General features: G+C 41.3%; 1 protein-coding gene across 26 annotated transcripts in view; it reads left to right on the forward strand.

Annotated features, from left to right (window-relative positions):
* DST (dystonin) overlaps positions 1-25386 on the forward strand; it is a 306416-nt gene that overhangs the window by 74488 nt on the left and 206542 nt on the right. For 25 of the 26 annotated variants that reach the window (XM_080584837.1, XM_080584827.1, XM_080584857.1 and 22 more), the window contains one exon: positions 18046-18107. In XM_080584837.1, coding sequence (XP_080440963.1) covers positions 18046-18107 — 62 coding nt within the window. Of the gene's footprint in view, positions 1-15381; positions 15464-18045; positions 18108-25386 lie in introns of those variants that run through there. The other variant, XM_080584835.1, reaches the window with a different exon arrangement.

Here is a 25386-nt window from a genome sequence, read left to right on the forward strand (position 1 = left end):
CGGCTGGGTTGTCCCTGGCCATGTCTGCGAGCTGCAAAACATATTTTAGCCTGGCAGACCATGCATCTGTGGTGTTCCTTATACACGTTGCCCCAAGTACCAGACAACACTTTGATTTGTCCCTCAATACAGTGAGGAAATAACGAAGGGAGCTAAAACAGACCTAATTCAACCCAGTCCTCTTGCTGTTCACTGTCACAGAAGTTCGTGCTTCATTTTGGGGGCGGACCTGGCCCTTCCTCTGTGGGTGGCTTTTCCATCCTGCTGTCGTAGGACCACGTTTCCTTCCTAGGTGTTGGAATAACAGTTAATGACAACAGCTGAAACAAAAAGGCAAATGTGCTCTCTTGGTGGATGTTTGGTTCAGTTTCTTACTGTTTCTTGTGGTAGGTTCTCAGCTCCTTCTTCTGGGAGCCCCTTGTCTCTAACCCATTCGTTTCTGTCATCTGCTTTCACTCAGTCGGTTCGGCCGTACAGCCTCTGCCAGCACCCAAGATACCGAGCGCCCACAGCTTTCCTGCTTCACGGTGTTCGTTCTGTCTGTGAGCTACGGACCTGCCTGGGCTGGGCGCTTGTCTCATGTGCTTCGGTACGCGAGCTCTTCGGGTCATGGACTAACAGCTGCCCTGTGCCCCCATACTGGTAATTCTGCCCACGTCCGTGACACCAATCATCCTTGGTGATGCTTTTTAGTCAGCGTAAAATCCCTGTTTTTAGGATTTTAAGCCTCTCTGTAGGACTGCACTGCTAATTCTACATGGCATATAATAAAGTGTTATTATAAAAGCTATTAGAACAAAATCCATATATAGTTCAGTACTATTTGCAAAGACTAAAAATATAGCCTAACTTGGACGGAGGTGCAAGTTTTGGCCTGGCAGCCCCAGGGGCAGTAATCAATCCCTCCGTCTGCAACAGACAGGTGCCACGTCCGTCAGTCCGGCCGCCCCTGCTGCTGCCATCCTGTCTGCTGCGCTGGCTCACCCCGGCTCAGAGGACATGGGCTTCTTGAGGTTGTATTTCATGTTCCCTTACAGCACAAACGTCCTATTGATTATCAATATTTAAAGATTGAGAGGGAGACAGGCAAATATGAAATCACATCATCATAGTGACTAATTTTCTGGTGATTTTTGTTACCAAGTTACCACTCAGCCTCTGTTCTGATCTGGTGTTCTTGCCAATACTTAGCATTTCCTGAAATACTTAAATTTTAGTTAAGTTTTTCACAATTTTTCTCTACCTGCAAGATTATTTTTATCTGTAAGCTTCAAGTACAGCTTTATATATTTCACAGCTCCAAGAGAAAATGATAATTGTCAGTGCTCTCCCATCTTGTTTGTTCCATCCCCCTCCCGTGAGATAAATATAACAGAAATTGGAATTAGGGAGGGTAAAGAAAATCAGCTACCGCTGAAGTCAGCATATGTGCATTTTTAGCTCTATGAGAACAGAAATCGGCCGTCAAGGTTTTAGTGAATAATTTATGTTATGCTGAGTTGAGAATATAGAGGGTGGCTTTTAAAACATGGGAATAAGGCTGTAGCTGGAAGATTGGCTACAGAAATCTTTTGAAGCCTCTGGGGATGAAAGGCTCAAAAGGCTTAATTATTTCAGAGCAAGAGGGGGTGGAGCTCAGAAATGAATGCAGTCACTTCCAGAAAAGAGGAACTACAGAAGTGCGCTCGTTTTTTTGTTTTTGTACAGTGCTTTTTGGGAAGCAAGCTTGTCTTAGGTGGTGTATCAGTAATATTTGTAACAGAATTTGTCAGAGGAAAGGTATGACAAGATTAACAGACCTTTTATATGCTTTCAGGTCTCCAGATTGGAAGGATGCTGGAAGCTCCTTCCAGCTCTGGCTTAATGGATGCCCAGCCTATGTGCACAAGCATCTCAGATAACTGAAGTTCCTTCACAGCTGAAAAATGCAGTATCTGTACGCATTGTGTTTGGAAATCAGATTTGATTGATTTTGATTTTTGCTTTTACTGAAGACATTCAACTGACTTAATTTACATCTAACAAGAACAAAGGTTATGAAATGGATAACCATGTTATGTGTACAAATTCCCAAACCAAAAATTTGTAAAGATTTAAGCGTTTTATTTCCAGGCTAACTCAGTTTCTGTCGCTGGGGGCAGTGTTTCCTTCCTGTACCGCTGCTAAGTGTAAATAGGCGCTTCCTGGCATATGGCAGCTACGTGCCAGAGAACCAGCTGGACTCTGCTGGTACAGCGATGCTGCCTAACTCGGTTCTGCCTTCCAATTCAGTAGCTGGAGTATCTCTTGGGCTTATGGTTGGCTTCATGAGAACAAATGGAGGTATTTTAATATGAGGTAGCTGTGTAGGTCCCTTTTGTGGTTAGTGGGGAGAAGATGGTCCTGAAAAGGTTCTTTTTTCCTCCATTGCTTATAAAGAAATCTAACTGTGAGTTACTCAGTTGAACACATCCACACAGTAGACATCTACAGTTAAGCGAGATGAATCGTGGTCCTATTGCTCCCACTTTTGCAATGGTCCATGGCAGAGGTGTTAAGGAATAGTCTTAGGAGGGAAAAATTGTGGCTTTTTTTTTTTTTTTTTTAATTTTTCTGTGCCTACTGGAGGTGAGGATAATTATGACCAATGGTATTACTATAACTTTGAAGATTATTTTAGATGTATTCATTTATTGCTGAAAGGTACAGTACCTCAAATGAGATCCAGAATTCCCTTATTAAATTTCAAAGTGCAAAATGTCAGCCTGGCACTTGATTTTTGCAGGCTTCTGTGGTCACATATGAGGACACGGACTAAGTTGGCAGGAAGATCACGGCCATGTGTAAAAGGATATCTCAAGTATACAGTTGCACCTTTTGCTAATACTTTTTCATTTCTGCTCTTTGTTTGAAGCTCTCTGAATCTTTCAGAAAACCATGAGAACCCTGCAGTTATTATTCATATAATACCATTACTTTAAAATGTGTTTTATGTCTTCTTTTTTATTGATAGCTCTTCTGTTAAGTAGGTTGCCTCAGGTACTAGAGCTCCCCATGCTTCTTCTTCAGTTGCATCAGCAATATGACTACCATTTTAGTAACTTCCTCTTTGCTTTGTAAGAATTACTTAAAGAAAGAAGAAAATTGTGACCTCTCAGTAGTCAAGATGAGTGTCGTTGCTAACCGGTGGGCTAAGATTTATACATATGCTGTTTTATTTTTTTTTTCGCCAACAAACTTTGTAACAGAGATGACATTTTTGCACGGTTGCTGGGAGATGCCACTGGCTTTATTTCTGGACGTGTGAAAATGCTCCTGTTCGTGGTGCAGCTCAAAGTTGCAAAATGCTGAAAAAAAAAGGTAAATAAAATAGCTGAAGGGAGGTATTTCTGAAAATGATGTCAACAGGCCTAGTAAAATGCAGCACGGGCAGAGGTGCCTGAGTTCTGCAGTAGCTGGTTATGTTGGGGGGGAGCGCCGACAGTTTTGTTTATTAAGTGTCAGCATGTATTTCAGGAATAAAAACACTTCCTTAAGGTAAACTGTTGTTAAATAATTCGCATTAAATCTGAGTGGTAACTATTGGATATAGGCATTACAAAATTCATGCAGCCTGAATGGATGCGAAAGTCTCAAAGAAGGTAAATTCAGAGGTAAAACAGCATTTTAAATGACTTGGTCATAGATTATCAGCCTCTACTAACAGTCATGGCATCTTTCTCCCTCTTTTCCTTTTTCCTTTTTTTTTGTTTTGATAGTACTGGACTGTCTGTGCCTTACATCAGGGTTAGCTGTGAACGGTATTACTGATCCAGAGTTTTTCCTGGAGGGAAGTTGCGAAGTGCCAGGACAGAAGCGTCAGTGGTGGTGACACCTCTCACATTCACCAGCACCCAGCTGTGCTCTCAGCGGTAATCCTTGTATTGCTCATTCTAGGGACAGGCAGCTTTGGCTGCCTTACTGGCAGGAGAAATCGTTCAAGTTCAAGAGCTTTAGTGAAGCAAAACTTTCTCATTACAAACCTTTCGGCTGCAACCGGAACATGCCAGGCTTTGGCTTTCTGCTTATATGCCTGGTTTGATTATAACATGTAAAGGTGGCAATCCTTCCATCTTTAAATGGAAGAAAATTAGAACAATTGCACAGCGTGCTCCTACTCATTAGCTTTTTTGTTTAAAAAAATTAAATCTTCTAAATATCATATTTAAATAACACCTGCAGAGAATCCAGCATTTAGCAGTGACTGTATGTGTGACTGTTTTGTTTAATGCCAGGGAATGTTTTGGCTTTGTATCCACTTTCCTTTTTTAAATCCTTCCTCACCTTGTTTGACCTCCATGGCTACTTTCAAGCAAGTGACTGCACTCCCTTTCCTCTCCTGTTCTTTTTCTTTGAAACATGTTTTTTTTTCTGTCCATACAGCGTAAGCTGTCCTCCAGAGGTCTGAGTATTGTACTGACTGCTGTAGGATCCATCCTTCTGCTGTTCCAGATGCCATGCTTAACCCGTCATTTCAACATGTGTTTTCACTAAAATAATCATCTTTCTATGTTGCTGTACTGGAATCCTCTTCACCCAACTGTAATATGTACAAGCCTGTCGTCTTTGTCTTCACTACCACACGCAGCCCTCTCTGCCATATCATTTTTCATTCCTTAAACTTTTTTTTTTCTTTCTAACAGTGCCGTTTTCTAAACTGCCTTTGCCTGTTGTTCAGCTGCTCGTTGTACATGGCAATGCCTTCCCAGAAGTGACTTTAAAATCTCCTTCCAAGATGCCACTTCTCTCATCTACGTGGCATACTTGCTGTGCATATGAAGCCATCGGAGGTCCACGGACCCATGAGGAAGGGTAGAGGAGGAGAGGACACGCTGGGGTGGGTTTAGTGGTCCCAAACTCCAGGGGATCAGGAGGGCAGAGCCCCAGATCCTCCAGTCCTATCTGGGTGCCCGCACCACAAATTAAAATCCCATATAGGCTGGTTCAGGCTGTGCAGTGAGATCAGACAGGAGGGGGCATTTCTGCAGTTAATAAGAGTAGTGAAGAGTTGGGTACCAGCCCTTATCCACATCACCCCCAACCACCTCTGACCCTTTGTTCAATAAGCTTTAGGACTACTGCAGGACCCGATAAATCATTTTTATATTATTATCATGGATAATTCAAATGATGCTGTATTTTCTTTGTACGTGCTGCTGTGGGTAGGGGAAGGAAACAGATTGTGGAAGAAAATACACCATTTTAATTGATTGTTTAGGTGTGGAAATTCACTTTAAAAAAGTGTGACAGTTATTTTGGGATGATTTCTTACGTGATTAAATTAGCACTGTTATTCCTTTCTCTGCATCATGAGATCACAGCTCTTAAATTTAACATATCATAGCACCAGCATAGCCACATAAAGAAGTTATGTGGTTTACTTCTTCTATTAGCATAGGTAGAGTGTGTGTTTCTTAAAAACCAGGAATTTTGTGTTTGTACAAAACCTCATACAAAGCTTTCATATCTCTTTGTGAACATTAAAGACAGAGGTATATTCTAATTTAGACCGTGAATATGTATAGTAAGTCTGCTCTGCTGGTTAAATGGGGGAGACCCAGAAGCTGGTAAGTGCAAGTTTGCATGCTTTCAGGGATCTAGAAGAATTTAAGCTGGGAAGGATAGTTTAAGATGGAAAGGATGGGATTTAAGATGGGAAGGATAACTTGATAATCGGGGCTGCCTGCCTGCCTGGGCAGACGTGCCCCCCACAGCACACAGTTAAGCACACGTGCAGTTCCCAGGTGCTTCCCACTGCTTTTCCAGACGTTGGTACAGCTATTTGTCCTGTATGGCAACACTGCAGTTGACAAGCAGTCACATCTCACTGTTCCAGTTAATTTACATAGTTTTCCGCTCAACGTCTTTTTACACATTTTAACAAGAGTGTTCAATGAAGTACTTTTTGTTTACTTTATTTACTTGATTTACTAGATGTAAAGATTGCTTTGCTAATAAGTCCTTGTGAAGTGGATTAAGAGTATAGGTATTCCTGGTGAAATGGCAAATATAATTGAACCGGTTCAACTCAGAGTTTATTTTGGTTTTGCCTAGCAGTCAAGAAAAATGGTCAAGGAAATTTCCAAATCATCATAGGCATATTTAAAAAAAATACATAAAAGTTTCTTTCAAGCCAAGTCTTCAGCTGAAATTGGCTGGAATACGAGGCTGATAGGAGTTTCAGAGTGCATGTGTCCTTCGCCTTCCTGTGCCACAGAAAGCATCCAAGTATTTCTTTTTATGTTTCTTTGTTGTCGAGTAGAATCTGTTATTGTTCGTGAGACCAGAGGGAGAACAAGGGGTGAGTGTGCTGATGAAGGCAGGGACAACGTTGTAGATGTCTGTGCTGTAAACATCAGCAGATGAGATTTTTTTTTTTAATGTCAAGTGAATCTGATTCTTGTTCTGGTTATCCTGACGCTGTGTGCAAGCAGAATTAATCTCCTTTTTATGTGTAGTGTTGTGTGTGACAATCATACTCTGCTTGTGAGTGTGTTCATGTGCACTGTGTACACTGCAGTAAGTTTTGTGGCCTTAGCTTGTCCCGAGGAAATGGCAATGTAAACTGTGATGCTTACAGGCTCTATTGTGTTACATGCAAACATTGCTGTTCTCCCTCCATAAATGTCTTCTCTCGGGACCTTTCTGTGGATCTTTTGGAATGTTTTCCTCTGTTTTTTCCCTCAAGGGACAGCACAGTGAGCAGAGCAGGACATGATGTGTGCTGAGTGAAAGGCAAACCAGAATTGGTGCACATCTCCACTGGCTTGTGGACGGCTGAGGAAGGTGGTAGCGATTTTCTTAGTGCAAAGCTGCTTATTATCATCAATGAGATGGGCAGTAGTCAGATCTTTCCAGTATTGGATTTTAGTTAAAACACAGTTTGGCGTTTTAAAACATATAAACTGGCAATCTAGAAAACCGATTTTATCAACGCTTCCTGATATCTCACTGAAATAATACATAAAACATTCCTCTTCTAAATGAATTTAAATTCTGGTTGAGGTGGTGATGTAAAAAGGTGATACAGCCAGAAGCCAAGAAGTGCTATGATACGCCTCGCAGGGCAGCGTGACATCTACTGAGATGTTCTTTTAGGCTGTGTACAGCTCGTGTGTGTCTTGACAGCTGGATGTGGCGTTTTGACATGGCTGTTTTTGCCTATATAAGTCAGAAATCAAGTAATACTGAAAACTGAAGCAAATTGGAAAACGGTATATTTGTCAGTTTTTCAGCAATGCTCACTGCCATCCGCGGAGTTCTGCTTTGCTGTGCTCTTTGAATTAAAATTCAGCACCTGTCTTGCTACAGGGCTTGGGAGAGAGGGCTGCACAAAACAAGTCTTTGCAATGAGTAAATATACTAACGTTTACATCAAGAGGATTTTGGTTATGTGGGTCAACTGCTATTTTAGTTTTCTCCTCCACATGTTTTCTGGTTTTTAAGCTGGAAATTGAATAAAAAGAGGAATACTACTTGGAACAGTAGAGGAAGATATTCTGAATTCATTGCTGACGCAAGTCCTGACAGCATGTGTGGTGTGTAGTTGGATGAGAATTTATATAATGTAAGTAGGAGTGCATGGGGATCGTAGACAAAGGAGAACAGTACGAACCAAATTAGCTACTGAATAAGAAAGCAGTGTGCTTTATTGACTTTTTTCCCCCCCTTGAATGGAACAGGCTTACAAGCAACTGCTATTATTCCATTACTTTCTTGTATTTCTTCTGTGGGCTGTATGTACCCATTGTTGATTCCTTGCTTTATACTTCAGCTGTAAACTCTTGGGGGCTGGGACCTGGATTTTGTTTGTGTTTCTGACCCCTTTATACCACTCATTGCTGGGATTAGAAGACACCAGAATAAAATTTTTTGAGTTTATTTCATGTGTCATTCATGAGATCCAAGTTAGGTGCTTACAACAATAAAATTACCAAGCGATTCCTTGGGGTTCCTCTCCATTTTGATGCCTGCACACACTCAAATGACAGCATTTCTTCCATGCAGGTGTGGTTATTCTTAATTTACATACCTGTAGTTCATATCAGAAGTACAGTTTGTGTTCCACTCATTGAGGTTTTACGTAGCATTTGCTATGTAGGATGGTAAACCCAGGCACACCCGCACAGCTTTACGCAGTTGAGTTATCCCCACATGGTTCAGGGACAGACCAGTTGAATTCTTTGTTCTGCTTCAAGGATAAATGGAAAGCAGTGGCAGAAAACAGGTTCATTTGGGATTTTTGTGAGTGCAGTTTCTTTTTGAGCCAGATGGGTGTGCAATTAACAAATTCTTGAATATTTTCAGGACACAAAGCATTCATGTATGGTCTCTTGTGATTTCATATTCTCCTGAATTTGTAGGGTTGGGGTGCAGTGCATTACAGAATATCACAAACCCAAATGATGAGCCGTTGTTTTAGGATTTGCGTGTGTGTGTTTTTGTCTGCATGTGGTTTTTACTTTGATTATTGAGATGGTCATAGCTCTGCCAAATCAGTGGGAGTTTGACAATTGCTCCTCCATCTGCAAGGAGGATTAAACTCAGACTTCCAGAATTATCCAAAAGTTTGTTTCTAGCACACTGTAGTGATAACAGAGAAGAATATTCTATTTTATGCCTTATATCTTTCTGTTTCAGCAAATCTATTTCTTAGTCTATATCAGTCTGGTTATGAACATTGATGCCACGGTCAAACATGTCGAAACTCATGCTGTCATGCACCGTCTGATACATGTGGGAGTTTGGAGGCTGGTAAGAGTTTAGCCACAGCAGCCCAGGTCTTCATGAACTGACAAACGTGTCCGTGGCCCAGGGTGTGCAGTGGTGCTCCCAGGCATTGCCATTTGCCTGTGGTTACCCGAAGTAGCTCATGTAAGGGTGCCCCGAGTATGTTCAGCACGTGGCCGGGAGGCAGGTGTGCCCTGAGCAGCCTGTTCTCCCCAGGGTCCCTTCCAGCCCTTCCTCCTTTCGTGGAGTTGTGCTGGAGCTTTGTCTTGCCTCGATTCAGGGGGACCGTGCTTATTTGTTTGCATATGGAATTGGGTCTTTTGTGGAAGAAACAATACCTGAACAGCCCGTGTGTGTACAGCTGGAGGGGAAGGTGCAACTGAAGTTACGGTTTTGTTGTTGACTCTCTGTTTGAGTCCTGATAAGCCCATCTAATCATTAACAGATGGCAGTGGGGATGTAAATGTCCAAGTGTTAAATTTCATTTTATAGCAGGGGAGCAATGGACCTTGCAGACAGAGAGCTGTGTCTTTCAGAGCCTGTACAAGAGCCGATGACAAAGCAAATACAAGTCTACAAGGGACTAAAGACTTTTCTTTTTATAAGTCCTTTAATTTTATTGGCAGTATATTGCTACATACTTGCTATATATAGTATATATATATTACTATATTCTATATATTGCTATATCCAGGCTATTAATTTCCAACTTTGTGGTCTATTCTGTCCATTTTAATAAACAGACATACTAATAAACCACATTGTACTGGTATTTAGTTATGAAGAATTGCAGAGTTCCAAAGACGGGTGTCGTCGTTCCAAATCCCAGCATTTTAACTTCTGTAGTATGTGTGTTAGTCTTCTCTCCACCAATTAATCTGTATTAACGTTTCGTTGCTTCACTTGTAAGGCTGGGAAGCTGCTGACGTGGGTCACTGGAGTTCAGTGAGCAAACACGCATTAAGCAGAGCGCAGATGAAAGGCTGGTATCTTTGGATGCTATTTGCAGCTGTTGCAATCAACATAACTTCATTGGGAATCCCTCTTAAGGGATGACCGAGTGTAATGCAAAATCAAATACTGAAGCTCTCCAGTTTATTTTCAGTCTTCATGCTTTCTCGTGTGGTTTTTCTTGCAACTTCTGTAGTATTTGAGCACTTCCCGGTCTTCGGTGCATTTATGTCTGTCAGCAAATTGAGTTCACATTCTGCCTACAAATTACATGCCTCATTTTTTCATGAAGAACATTTTTTCAGAGAGCATGTGCATTTTTATAGCTAAAGGCATATCCAGAAAAATGATTTGACAAATTTAATTTGAAATAATGTTTTTTCTTGAAAGGTAGAGAAATAAAAATATTCTTTTTGAAGAATGTATCGTAGATCCTAAACATTGGTTGCTTTTATGTTGTGAAGGCTGAACACTAATCACGTAGAAGTCAATGGGGGCTTTATTTCAGGAAAGGTTAACTGTCAGCTTCAGTGGGGTCAGGGTTTAGTTTTGTTTGGCTGTAGCTCCAGGAACAACACACAATTTCTAGCTCATCTTCAGCTCTTGAGTGCAGTGACCATGCAGTTTAGTAGAAGCGGAGCATGAAGCAGAGCATCAGGTTTTAGAATAACCAGGCAAAACTTTTATCCTGATCCATCCTTGTAATGAGACCAACTTATATATGTGACCTTTCCCCCTACAGTGTAAGAAAATTGATTGATTTTCCAAGGAGAAGAAACTGAAGTGGAGAGATGCATAAATTCTTAACGGAGTAATTGGAGCAACCAGAAGGTTTAGGATAAGATCTAAACTGAGGTTCCTATTTTATTGCTACTTAAATTAACAATGCAAACCTCAGGATAGAAGTTAATTGGAATCACTTCCATAACTACGTGCATATATGATCTGACGTGGCATACAAAACGGAGCCTCGTTACTGCCTTGCCTGACAGGAAGGTGCGGAGGAGAAGCCACTTTTGCAAGAATCCTGCTGCGTGGATGCACACCTTGGCAGAGTGGGTGGTAGCTGAGTGGGAGACATTTTCTGGAGGGGAAAAAAACGCACAAAACCCCCTAGGTCAGATGATGACAATTGCCAAATGCATCTCTCTGTGTGGGGAGCAGTTGTTGGTGAGCCCCACTGGGGCAGCCCAGGGTTTCGTCTTCCCTGGGCCCTTCGCTGGCAGCAGCTGGCAGTGGATGCTTTGGAGAAGGAGGAGAAGGAGGCAGTGGTTCTTTTCCCTTCCTCAGGTGGCTCGGGGCTGCTAGAGAATAGCAGCGATGGGAACACCAGCACATAATGCAGGCTTTTCTCTTAGGGTTTAAACATAAATATTCGATATTTTGGGTGTGTACACTTTCCCTTAGATTTTTCTGATTGCTGATAGGTATTTTTCTTGCATAACCTCGCTTTCTGTGTGCCATTGCATCGGTTCCAGCTTATAGACATTTGGGAGTAACACAGTGAGACAGAAGCACTTTGTGCCTTGTCCTTCTCCCTGTAAAGTTCCGTTTGTGTATAAGCAATGGTATCATTATTCAAGCACCTTTGTGTATGTGTGGGACACTTCAGTAGCTGAAACTTCGCATCTGCGAGCCAGGCGAGTTGGAATGTAAACTTGTCACGGAGGAGGAAGCGATGGCAATGAGCAGTAAGTGGGAAAGAGAAATGAAGTTACTTCGCCTGAATGAAATGAGACTTTAAGAGGGTTTTAGATTTTCATCATTTTTAAGAAGTGAATCTGAAGTAGGCTATGCATTTCTGCCGTTTGTGCCTTACGAATGTCTAGCAGCATTCATTTCTGCTTGTGTTTCTTAAATTGTAGGATATATCCATTGTGTAAGAATCTTTGTCTGACCTACAGTCGCTTGATTTTTTTGACTGTTCTTCCAACAGAGTGAAATCCCATCATTATGTCTATCCTCAACTCTCCTATCCAAGTTTCCTTGTCTAGACTCATGAAACGTGTTTTTTTTATTTTTAATTTCTTTTTCTCACATGCGGACCATGTCTCTCCCTTGCTCCATGCCCTTACTCTCTGGCTTCCTCTGTAGTATCTAAACTCCATACCTTACCAGTCCGTCCGCATTTATCCTCTTATTTTGTATTTGGCTGACAAGGCCTCCATTCAGTCTTTCTAAAAAAAGCAGTAATGTGATGCTGTCGCCAAGGCAAACTCCTGCAAACAGCTAGTGCTGCTCCCCAAGCTGTCCTGCTACGGGAACACCAACAGAGGCATAAACAAGGAGTGTTATAAGTGCTGATTTTATAAATCCAACAGGAAGCTGTTAAAAAAGAAAAAAAATATAAAGGTGATAAAATATAAAATGTTACTTCTAAGCTTGACAAACATTTCCTGCACTTCAGGATGAGCTGATTTAAGAACAATACCATTCTATATTAAAATTCACGAGGTAGTCCTTCTGAAATATAAAAATTAAAACACTGTGGAGCAAAGCATACTTTGTGAAGGAAGCAAATAACTGATAGAAGGCTGGGTTGCCAACTGAGCTGATTACTCTGAGAAAACTTGTCATATCTATCCCCTCCCCAAATCCCGGGTAAGTAACAAGAACTTCTTAGGGATCCTTTAGCTGAGGAGTTACTCTATCATGACAAACACTGAATTTTTATTACCACTCCAGTTATGAGTGACTAAATTGTTAATTATTTCACAGAGGTCTGTTTTTCAATAGTTTCTACCTTTGAAAAAAAAATAATTTGGGAGTTCCCTGATTTCCTATAGTTCTTATCATATAGTAGATGTCGCCCCCATTGAAATAGGCCCTGGAACTGTGACACCTCCAGACTCAGTGCTTCTGGTCTCAGGTTGGATATGCAGAGATCCCTGTATGAGACATCTAATACTGCTTCTTCAGAAACTTGTTAGCAATTTAACAAGACCTCACCATAGCTGCCAGTTTGTTAGCGACATGAATGCTAATTCTGCCTTGAAATTTTTATAGCAGAAGGGATATACATATTTTAATCATCAGAAATCATTGTCAAACTATGGTAGGATTTTATATGCTGCATGTCTTGATGAAAATGTAATGCAGTAGCACACAATTCGTAGTGTTAGGTCTGTACTCATACACTTTACGGTATTATATGTTACAGCTCTAGTTCATTCTTAAATTTATCTAGTTCAAGATATTGTACAGGATCAAAGATAATCCCAGATTTTGTAACAGGGGTAGGTTTTGCTGAATTATTATTTCAGATAGTCCAAGTTGATACACAAGGCCTAGAGTTATGTGTACTTTAAAAACCTGCTGTAATTAGGAATCCCCACAAACGATGTGAAAGCTGGTAGATTGTGTATTAGTAAGGTTATTTAACGCTTCCCTGTAGAAATTCCCCCCCCCCCTTTTTTTTTTAACTATCCAGGCTCCAAGCTCGACATGGTTGAATTGAGATTTTTGCCTCCTGGAGACTGCTCCCGACTCTGATAGGTTTGTTGGGTGCCCTCTGGCTCTTAATTCCTGAGGGAGAATGACTAATTGGTATAGGCCTTGGGAGGCATGTGAGAAGGTAACGCTGAGTTTGCAGGAGCAGAGGGGAAGGCCTCCTAGGTAAAGCATTTCAGCACTGCCTGGAGATCTGGATTTGTCCCCTTGTGTCTTCTGTAGCTATGTTATTCTGGGGAAGCATCATAAGACAGATGTTTTCTCAAGAGGCGATTCATTAATTATGCTCAGAGTGCAGTATTTGAGATAGCAGGGTCTAGTTTGTGGAAGTGCTGAGCAACAGAACTTGATGAGAACTAACCCCTGAACAGAAGACTTCTCTGAAAAATTGGATATTCAGTGTCTCAGTACTCAGCTTTTTAGATCTTTTTCTTTTCTTCTTTTCTCTACAAAATGGGAATAATATCTCCCTCCTTTCTTAGGAGTTCTGAGCAAGAAATTGTCCTGTACTGTGTATTCAATCAATATACTTAGGAATACCAGAGGAAAGCCTATAATGAAGCAAATTTTGTCTTCCTAGCTTGAAGAGTGAACAGTGAAAAGGTTTGGTGCTCTGTATGCAACAGTAACATGAAATACATTATTGAATAACTGCTCCTTAAATGAATAGCGTCCCTTCTATGTACTAGACAGTAGTCTAGTGAAAAGTAAGTGGTCATTTAATTAAATGTTATAGTGCATATTCCCAAGAGGGTTTTATTAAGGCCAGTTTTAATTCCAATTTTCACTCTACTTTTGAGTGCCTCATTTTGCAACTTTAGTAATGTTCAATGTTCTTTCAACACAGTTTTTTTTGAGTTTTAATGTAAGTCCTGTAAATAGAAGCAATATGTGCAAAAAAAATTAGTGTGTTAATACATAAGTAAGAAATAACTCATGTCAGGGCTTTTGTAAATACCTGGATAAATGTAGACAAACCTGTTGCATATCTGGCCATTCATGTAGGCAAACAAAATGTCAGCAGAGAAGCAAACTTAACTTATCAATGCAAAAAGCTGCCTAAGCGAAGGAGATAATTTTTTTCAAGTCTGTCAGTAGTGGAGAAACTCCCAACTTTGATATTGTCACCACTGGAAAGAGGAAACAAGTACAGAAATTTGCAGCACATCTAGAAAACCGGGGGTTTTGACAGATAAAGATGGGTTTGGGTTGCATTTAGGCGTGGAGGAATGCTCGGCTGCTGCTCTCCAGGAAGGCATCGCAAGAGTCGTCAATGTCAGGTGTTGACTTTGGCGTAATTCCAGTAGGAAAACTGTCCTGAGAAGCTGCTCTAATGTGCAGGTGCAGCAGCCCTTGCAGGCACGGAGGATTTGTGGAAGGGGCATCAGTGTCAGAAGGATCTGGCCTCTGAATTTGGCATTTGGATCGATCACAGGCATAGCATATCCTGAGCTGGAAGGGACTGTGAGAATCGTTGAGTCCAACTCCTGGCTTCACCCCGGGCGAGCTAAGGGTTAAGCTAAGGGCGTTGTTATATCCAAGGGTTATATCCAAGGGCGTTGTCCTGGAACACACAATGAGATGCCTTAGTACTGACAACTGCTTTTTACCCACAGATGTGCTAACTTGGACCTGTGCTGTGGTGTAGATCCGTAAAGTAGGTGTCAGCCTGTTAAGACCGTGGATGTTTTGTTGGGGTAGTTTCGGAGGCATATAAAGCATAGGAGACTTAATTTGTATGTCTGATACATGTCTGCAATAACAGGTAAAGCGGAGAAGCTCCAGTTGATTACTTAACCATCGAGGGCTTCGTATTATGATCTACAGATCAGATGATCCAAGAAGATGAGCTGTCTTTCTCCAGCCGCCTCACCTGTACCCTGCCTTGGCTGAGGCGGCACCGCCACTACGCATTTCGTGGTGACGTGCTTGCCTTGCCACTCGCTGTTGACAGAGGCAAAACAGACTTCCTGGTTTGAAAAGCTCAACGTTTGTACTCAAATGTGCCTTACTGCACTCAAAGTTCAGAACAAACAAGCATACATGCTTCATTTAATGCCTATAGTGAGTTAAATCCAGAGGGTTCGCAGTTTTTCCGTGCTGTAACAGCAGATGGGCTGTTTGCTCATGCTTTTTTTTTTTTTTTTTTTTTTTTAAAGGGGAGTTACTACTTTCTGACAGCTAGGAGAAGCCCTGGGCTTGGCTTGCTTTTCCCTGAAAGGGAACTGTGAGGTTTTGAAGTGAAGAATGCGACCGTTCGCTAAAGATGAAAAGGACCGGAGAGCAAAGCTGGTGGAGCTCATGTGCTGCATGGGTCAGTAGCGCGGCATCGCTGCTTGGGAGCTCTGCAGCTTCAGCAGCGGGTTTGCTTTGTAATGGAAGGGCATTAGAGCTACGTCTGGTAGATAGCAGGGCTCTCCGTGGGGAAAACTTCTCACCAGAGACTTTGAATGGCTTTCGCTTCGTAGCTGTGCCTTACTTTGGCAGTAGGCTGCCTGTTTGCTAGTTCCTTCACTTGGCTTCGCTGTGCTCTACTTGGAGGTCGAGCACATGAAATACTGTTGCACTGCACCTTCATCCTAATCGGCGTTTTCTGTGTTTGTTTTTTGATTAAAAACCACAAGTGGTTTTTATTCTGGTGTTTTTCTCGGCATTGCAGGTGGCAGTTTTCTTCCTTGTTACACATTTGTATAAGTCATAGCTATACAATTTTTCTACAAGTGTAGAAAAGTGTAATATATATATACATACATATATATACATATATATATACACACACATATATATATGTGCATATATAAAAGGAATATGGGGAGCAAGCATCACTTTTTACTTCTGTTGGCATTTTAATTGAAGGTAGGGTTGAAATTAATAGTCACTACATGTTCTAACAAGATGCATGGAAGGGATTTTTGGGGATTATTATTTTTTTCCTGTTGTCCCAGTAACATTTTCCTAACTGTAAACTTTCGTGGTGGTTAGTCAAAACTAGCTGAAGGTTACCTTAGGAAAACAGGCATGTTGTACGCTTGTGGACTGGTACCTACTAAATTCTGCAGTTCAGAAAAGTTGTGTTCCTTTTACAACAGCTACCCATAATGGAACAGCTGTAAGGGAAATTAGTTCTGGATCTTTCATTTCTCTGTTTTTCTGTTCTCTACATCTGCCAAGCCGGGGCTTCTACCTTACTAGGAGAAATTACTGATGTTGGAAATGCTGCCTTCCTGGATGAAGGCTATAGGAAAACATCTACATAGCAAAAAGGTTTTTTACTCTGTCAGATTTTTCCCTCACGCAGTGCTTGTTTTGCTCTTAGGTGGTCTCCTAATTCTCTTTTTGGGTCATTGACTAGTATAAGTGTGTGTGGAGCTGTGAAGAGGGAAACAGAATATGCCAGAAAATTAGAGATCATGAGTGGTATGGAAAAGGTGTTTTGGGAAAAGTTCCTGCTCTGTACAGAGCCAAATGTACGAGTACACTGCACAGACTAACTGCAGAACTCATCACCACAGCGAATGCAGAAATTAGAGGTGTTATAAAAGGATCAAAAAAAAAAAAAAGACCAAAAAAATCATCTGTGGATCTCACATGGAAAGATGTGTACAAGCTTGTAGGAAGCTTCGCAGGCTTTTGCTTGCCTTGTTTTTGAGTTAGTTCCTGAGAACTCCTTCCTCACAAGTGGGAGGAGCAGCAAGCAATGCTCTTCATGGCCCAGGATGGACTCGTGTGTGATCACAGGCCATTTTGAAAGACCTCAGTACCACACCAGCAACTTGAACGTCCATGGATGTGCACCTCCCACGATTTTTTATTTATCTATTTTACTTCTGTTACCTTTGACCAATATGAAAACAATATTTTAATGTAAAATTCAGGATGCGATTCAATCTTCTAGTGATGGCCACAGCTGAAGAAAGGGTCTTGTTTGGCTACCTGAGCTCGTTGCTCCTCCTCAGCCATGCTGCAAATAGCCCAAGTCAATGAAACAGCTGCAGTTTTGTTGTACAGGGTCTTAAGGGATCTGGCTATTTTAGGCTTGCACAGATGGTCCCGGTCCTAATGCAGTGCAGCTCCTGCTCTGGGGAGCTCTGGGACCGCGCGGCTCCATAGCAGTCGTACCACCTAATGACCACGCGAGGCTTTTTGGAGGTAACTGAACTCCTGAGCTGGGGTAGCATCGCTGTTTCTTTAGCACGGCTCTGTACAATACTTGTACATACATCCCGTCCGTGGTGGGATGCTTCCTTACCCTATTGCTCTTGTTATTTCTTCTTGGTATTTTGTGGGCAATCACTGATGCTAACTGCCACACCACGGAGCAAACTGTTGGCAGTAGCTGGGCCTCAGCACTAGGTTAACGAACCCTCTGTTTATATTATAGAGGTTTAAAAGAAACAAGGTGCTTTCTCTGACTAAAGCATGTTGGAACAAGGGTGATCTTCCGGTCAAAAAGCACAATGATGAGAAAGTCAGCTTTCATATTGTAAGGGATTTTCTATTGGTAAATACTGCAATAATTTATCAGATTATAGAGGCTGGAAGTGGTATTTATAGCTCTTAAAAGTGTGCTTTGATCTTTTTAATCATCTTACGGATGGTCAACTTTTCTTAGGAAGTTATATTTCCGTTAGTAGTGCTCCTATTCTGACAGCAGGGCTGTAGCCCTGGAGGTGTTCAGCTGGAACTTCTGCTCAGGAAACCTCTGCATAACATTCTGCGATGTCCCGCCAAAAACATTTGTATGCTATTATTTTAATTGGATATTTCAGAGCTTTTACAAGCTATTCTCTTTTTAAACCTTATTAGAATGCTATTTTTTAAAGCTGTTATTAAAAAATCTTCTGCATCATTTGTAGAGCTGTTGAAAACCCTTTTCTTTTTCCTTTTTACCTGCAGATGAACGGGACAAAGTACAAAAGAAGACCTTCACAAAATGGATAAATCAACATCTGATGAAGGTCAGTTGATATTTCTGTGATGTCTGGATGATTGATTATTGCAGCAGTGATCATGCATTTTACTAAATGTTTGACTTCAGTATGCAGTTGCATTGCATATAGTAAGGAAGTCAAACTAGCAAGATGTAAATCTCAAGGTTTCTGTCTTTGAGGAGTCATGGGGGAGTTGAAATACTGCTGTCTGATAACCCCGGGTGATCTGTTTGAATACTTGCACTTGAAGTTAAAATGGGACAAAGTTTTAAGGGACACTATTTCTTTCTGCAATGCTTGGCTTTTTTTCTAGCATTAGACTGCCATGGCTGTAGCAACACAGCTAAGGCAAATTAAAAAAAAACAAGGTTAAAATAATTTTTAAGTACTGTGTTGAGGAGAGGGAAGTGACCTTGAGAAGAATATCTCTAGATCAGCCAGTGACATCAGTGTGCTGCTCATGGATTAGAAACAGAGACTTTCTAGGGATGAAAGTCACTTTTCAACATCTTTCTTTTGAATAAGTAGTGAACTTGGTCTCAGGGACAGAGCACATCAGTTTAACAACATGTACAGCTTTTAGTCAACACAGAACTGAAGGCTGTGAATTCACCTTCACTGCATGGTCCTTCAGTTCTAAATTTAATCTGCTGTTTCAGCGCCAACTGTCGAGCCCAGACATTTCTCTGGAGAAACAGATTGTATAATTACTTAACATAACTGGCTTTGATTTCTTTTCAGAGGTTGAATTCACGTAGAAGTCCCATTAATAAAAACATAACTGTAATCTGTCAGAGTTGAGATTTAATTAATGAGTATAATGTTCAGACACTGTTGGAAAGATTTGCTTGTGTTCATATATAGAGAAAAATGCATTTTTTAAGGGGGTGACTTAATTATCTCTTTGTTTCTTGTGGCTGCGCTTGTAGCTACTTGATAAATATCGGATGCTGAAGCGTACCAGAATTTCTTCAGGGATGTTCAAAATCAACTTTTATGGCTCCTTAAATCTTTAGAAGGTGCAGAATTCTAGTTTTGCATCTTTTAAACATTTGAAATCAGGGTATCTCTTGGAAATGGCATGACTTTGTGGGCTAGCAAAGCCCAGACGTTAAGTTGCTCCCCATTTTTCTTAGCAATAGAGAGAGAACTTTCTCTTGCAAAGTGCTGTTTCAGTTCTTGCTGCCATGACTGAGCCATCAGGATTGGTCCTGACATCAGCCTCCGAGCAGCTGCTCTGCATAACCTCTCTGTGAGAAGGGTGAGTCTGGAGCCTCAGAATGGCACTAAATACTGCTCATACCAATAGGTTTTCCTTTATGGGTTTCCTAGACCCAAAGGAATTGTGCTGTGTCGAAACAGCTGCTCCCAGTACCTCATCTATTTAGACACCTCCTCACCCTGGTCTTGGGATACCCAAGTGGTCCCGTGCTCTTGTGGAAGTCTGCTTGCTAATGAGAAAAGACAAAGAGGCTGCCGACCTGCTTTGTCTCCTTCTGGGAGTTCTCTGGATTTTACTCCAGATTTACAGCATAAGAAATTTATCTGTTGTACAGTACTTCAGGCAAATTAGATTTAAAGAAAAAAAAAACACGCAGAAGAAGATTGTCATTAGTCTGGCAGCAAAATGCAATCTCCAAATTAACCATCATGCATTTCTCCTCATAATTGAAGATAATTGTGACTGTGTTTGTAGGGGCTACTGATCTTTTTCTGTATTAAAGATGCCTTTTAAAGATGCAGGTTTAATTTTCTGTGGAATGTGGAAAACCCCATTTGAAGCTTTTTTGGAGAACAATCCTTCAATACCAGTTTAAAATAATGCCTGTTTTAACAGATGAGCAGTGTAACGAATATTACGTTTATACACACCATTTTTTTCAACAATTTTAAAATATGCACAGTCATCGTTGACATACATTTTGCCTCTTGGGAGTAGCTTAGAAAGGATTTAGACTCTAAACCTGTAAGGCAGTCGGGTGAAGAGTTCATACTAAATCCTTTTGACTTGCTTGACAAGGTCAGTGGCATTAGGCCTTCATCTTCAAATAGTTCTTGGTGTGAGTGATGTTAGAGGTAAATATATATATATATATATATATGTATTGCTGGCCTTGATTTTCATCTCAGATTGCTCACTTTAGAATTCAAGTAAAGGATTGTTAACTTACACAAATACAATTTCATAGAATCACAGAATGGTTTGGGTTGGAAGGGACCTTAAAGATCCATTTCCACGCCCCCTGCCATGGGCAGGGACACCTCCCACCAGACCAGGTTGCTCAAAGCCCCATCCAGCCTGGTCTTGAGCACCTCCAGGGATGGGACATCCACAGCTTCTCTGGGCAACCTGTGCCAGTGCCTCACCAGCCACCCTTAAAGTAAATAATTTCTTCTTAATATCTAATCTAAACCTACCCTTTTCAAATTTAAAGCCATTACTCCTTGCCCTATCCTCCTTGTCCTATCACTGCACTCCCTGACAAACAGTCCCTCCTCAGCTTTCCTGTAGGCGCTCTTTGGGTACTGGCAGGCCATTATAAGGTTTCCACGGAGCCTTCTCTTTTCCGGGCTGAACAACCCCAGCTCCCTCAGCCTGTCTTCATAGGAGAGGTGCTCCAACCTTTCGATCATCCTCATGGCCCTCCTCTGGACTCATTCCGTTACCTCCATGTCCTTCTTGTGCTGGGGGCCCCAGAGCTGAAGGCAGCACTCCAGGTGGGGTCTCACAAGAGCAGAGCAGAGGGGGACAATCACCTCCCTCACCCTGCTGGCCATGCATCTTTCAATGCAGCCCAGGACACGGTTGGCTTTCTGGGCTGCAAGTGCACATTGCCGGCTTATGTTGAGCTGCTCATCAACCAAGACCCCCAGGTCCTTCTCAGGGCTGCTCTCAATCCATTCTCCACCCAGCCTGTGTTTGTGCTTGGGCTTGCCCCGGCCCAGATGCAGGACCTTGTACTTGGCCTTGTTGAACCTCATGAGGTTCGCACAGTCCCACCTTTCCAGCCTGTCCAGGACCCTCCGGATGGCAGCCCTTCCCTCCAGCATGTCGACTGCACAACACGGCTTGGTGTCATCTTGCTGAGGGTGTCAACTTGCTGAGAGTGCACTCAATCCCACTGTCCACCTCACCGATAAAGATGTTAAACTGCCAAAATGATGGATAGTGGCTTAATGCTTTTTGACAAAAAAAAATGATAATTTGACACTGGTTCTTCCATTAACTGGGAATTTATGTAGCAACTCAACTTTATTTTTTGGAAATTTTCAGTCTGAAAGCAGTTGATGATACAGTTGTCAATTTCTGTTCTTACAGCATTATTTCTAGGACCATGACTTGCATGGAAATTAAATTAATCGTTCAGATGCTCTCTCTTAAGACACAAGGACATATTTAGAAAATACTCTATGATGGTTGGAATGCAGGGAAAGTAGCACCATAAATGAACGCACTTTTGGCAGAGTTAGTAGAGCTCTCCTGGTCTATACATTACATTGAATTTGGGTCATAGCTTTCTGCTTTGTTACCTTGGATTTAATACAAAATACATGCAGCTCATACATGCTCACAGATTGCTGATAGCTTGTTGCAGAGGAAAAAGAAAAAGTGAGAACTAACCTGTTTCAGGCATCTCACTAGATTTATTTCAGCTAGTTGTCTAGATTACTTTTTTTTTTTATGGTTAGCAGAAAGAAGAGACCCTTCTGTGTGTCTTGGACCACCTTGTCTGTAGGTGATCTAAGTACCTTAGGGGCAGATGAGTTGTGTCCTAGAGGTGCTTTCAGCCCACTGACTGAAAAAGGTCGGTGTGCTTTATCTGTCACTGAGCTATGGTTCAACAAGAAGTGGGAAGGATAAAAGTGGTCACACAAGTTATGAGAGACTGCGGAAAGGTTAAAGGTGATCACAGAAGTTAGGAGAGACTGTGGAAAGCTTGACCACAATATGTGTGTGGACAGAACTCCTGCTACAGACATGGGGATGGATTGCACTTTTCTTTAATCTTTTTTCCATCCTATGTACGTTCTTTACTTTTTATCTACCCTGCTTCCTTTTCTCTCTCCCCTGTTCCTTTTTTGTTTTTCTTTTCTCTGTTTTTCCCCATCTTTCTTCCTCTTGCCTCTTTTTACTTTTTCCCTGCTTGTTTAGTTCTTTCCTTGCCCATTTTAATTAATCTTCTGTTCTCTTGCAACCTAATGTCCTTGGGGAAGTACCGGACTTTTAATTCCTTTATAGCAGTATATTCAAAAGAGTTTTTTCTAGGTCAACAGCATGATGCTTTTATGGGTTACCATCATTTGTTGGGTGGATGGCATGGAAGCCTACTGTCATTCTTCTAATTAAGTTCTGCTTTTAAGGGACTTGCTGAGTAACCACAAACAACAACATGGCTGAGAAATGTTTACCCTTCTGCCCTCTGCTGTCCATCTTTAGTTGCACTGGATTCAAGGCACAGAAGTGCGTACTGAACCTCAGTGTGTGAGATTAATCCCTTGGCAGTTCAGCTGACCAGTTAAGCATGTGTTTGTGTACTTTACTAAACTAGAGCCACAGTCATTGCAGAAATATTTCCTGCAAACAATCTCTAGATATGTAGGTTTAGAGATAGATAAGTAATAGTTATTTAGAAAATTCAGCTGTTCTTTGTATACCACAGTTCATGATCAAATGGACTGCCACCACATTTTTTTTAAAAAATGCTGATATTTTCTTTATAATTTTTAATAATTTTTCATTGGGATGGTAAGAGTTTTGCACTCATTAAGGCTACTGTTTAATGTCTGATGGTTGGGCTCTGGTTTATACGCTATCTTTTACTTTTTGTTGACATACAGGCTGGAGAGGTGAGATATTGGCCTTACCTGCTGCTGTGGTATGAGCTTCCAGAAAGAAACTCACATTCCAGTGTAGGGTGGCAATGGGGTAGAGATCTCATCTTTTAACTTCTCACAATGTGCCTCTGCTTCTAGTGTTTCGCTTTGCTGCTGTCAAAATAGTATGTTAAATTCTAGTACTTGCTATAGCAGTAAGTAGCACCTGACATAACAAAACTGGCTAAATTAATGAAAGAAAAAGATTTTCATTCTGGTGTAGCATTCACACATGGTTAAAGAGTCTGAAGTGAAATCTGATTTCCCTTAAAGCCCAGAAATTTTTCCTTAAATTCCTTTGAATCCCCTGAAGCCCGAGAAAAGAATGAAAAGTGTGAAATATAAGTAGAAATGAGATAAAAGAGGGAAAAGAAAAAAGGTAATGATGAAAAATTAGTAAAAGCAGACAAATTTGTCATTCAATTCGTTTTTCAAATCAATTTAAAAAATTGTTTTGTAGCACCACAGCTTAGTCTTGACAGGTTAAACAAGATGTTTTGAAGTACTTAGTTTCTTTATCAGAAATTATCACGTACAGAAAATGGGGTTAATGGCAAGGTGACCAGAGGCTGGTTAGATCAGTGCTCTGATGGAAAACAGATATTTGTAATGGACACCTAGCGAAAGGTGGAAAGGGAAAATGATTTTTCTCTTTTCATAGAATCACAAAATCATTAAGGTTGGAAGAAATGTCCAAGATCACCTGGTCCAACCATCACCCTACTACCAATGTCACCCACTAAACCATGTCCCTAAGCACCAGGTCCAGCCTTTCGTTTAACACCCCGAGGGACGGTGACGCCACCACTTTCCTGGGCAAAAGTGGTTCCCTTTTTCGTTGAAGGAAGGGTTGTAGAGCACCTCTTAACAGACCTTCCAGCAGCAGTATGGGACCCTGGGGTGCCTTGAGCAGCTGCCTTGAGAGGGAGCCTGTCCTGCCCGTGGCACTGTATGGGGTGCCACCACCTGCTGCCCCCAGCAGCGTGGGTCGGCTTGGGACCCTCAACCAGTGAGACCTGGGAAAAGAAGCGTGCAGGCGATGGGAGCAGTGGGCAGCATCCCTGCACAGTCATTAGTTGCTCCAAAAGTCACTTGTAAAGGTATTATGGTCAAGAAGGCTTTTAGAAGTAGCTGGACAAAATGCTTTTAAAACTACTGTTTTAAAGCTCTGTGTTCAAAATTGCATGCTGAGTTGCAGTGATACATTGGTAGTACATTGTAGAAATAAGTGCTTTTTGTTGTGCAAAGACTAAATGCATAATTCATAATAGAAACCCAGCGTTATTGATTCCTGTGAGTCCTTCAGACAGCTCATGGTTTGCAAATGGCATCTTGCATCAATACCTTCGTGAAACGTTCAGGTATGCATTTAATGGCAGAGGAGCCATTCTGATCCGATGCAGTCATTCCCTTGCTGAAAGCTGGCACTTCACTGACACTAGTGGTTATCGTTAGACATAGCTCTACTCTACGATATCTTCTTCTTAGCCATGCAGTTAATCTGTTATTTAACATTCCCCACCTCTTCTTTTAGAAATGAACGCTTTTTAGCTCTACATTTTTATTTGTTTTAAGGCGTGAAATCCTTGGTGTTAGTCTGACTGTGCAGACTTTTTTTTTAAAGAGCTTTACTGCCTTTCATATCTGAAATACACTTTGAAAAAGCATGGGTTTTTTTTTTTCTGTGTTAATAAAAATAGTAAGAAGATTGCTTGCTGTGCAAGTGCATATAAATGAATCTTCTGCGTGTTCCTCCTGGTTATTTCTGACAGCTGTTGTAAACTGTACAGCCCCACTTCAAACACAGCATGCAGCTTGCTGAGCTCACTGCTTTAGTCTTTGGGTGTGGCTGAGGTATGAGGATTTCCTCCTCTATGTCATTTTTTCAGTGTTCAGCAGGACCTATTTGTGTCTAGGTAGACAGGCTCTTTCATTTTTTCTCCTAAAAACTTTTGACCATTTCGTGTTCAGGACTATACTCAAACATCTTGCCTAAGCAGAAGTATTTTTTCCTTTGAGATTTATTCCTTCACAAAATTTTTTAAAAAGTCAGCTGTTAATGCTGTAAAGAAATATTTGATTTTGTTGTTATCCCTGGAAATATGTACAATTATAATTGACTCATACCACATGGCGTATACAAATTTTTCAAAAATCTTCTACTGACAAGTAAACCACACAGCATCTGTGATCTGCTTAGTATAATCTATAGGTGTTTGCAAAGCAGGTCAGCAAGCAAACTCAGGACTTTTTAGGTGTTTATGAGAAGTTTAGACAAAGGAGGAAGGTAACCAGGGGTTGGTGAGGATGGTGAGGCAGTGACAAAATGTGAAAGTTTTAGAGGCTGGTGATAAACCACATCACAGAATCTCTCTGCAAGCAAATAAATAAATCAAGTCAATAAAAACTACGCCACAGACTTCAAGTTTAT

Source organism: Anser brachyrhynchus, assembly GCF_964034855.1.
Source record: "Anser brachyrhynchus genome assembly, chromosome: 3".
In the NCBI taxonomy this organism is placed as follows: Eukaryota; Metazoa; Chordata; class Aves; order Anseriformes; family Anatidae; genus Anser; species Anser brachyrhynchus.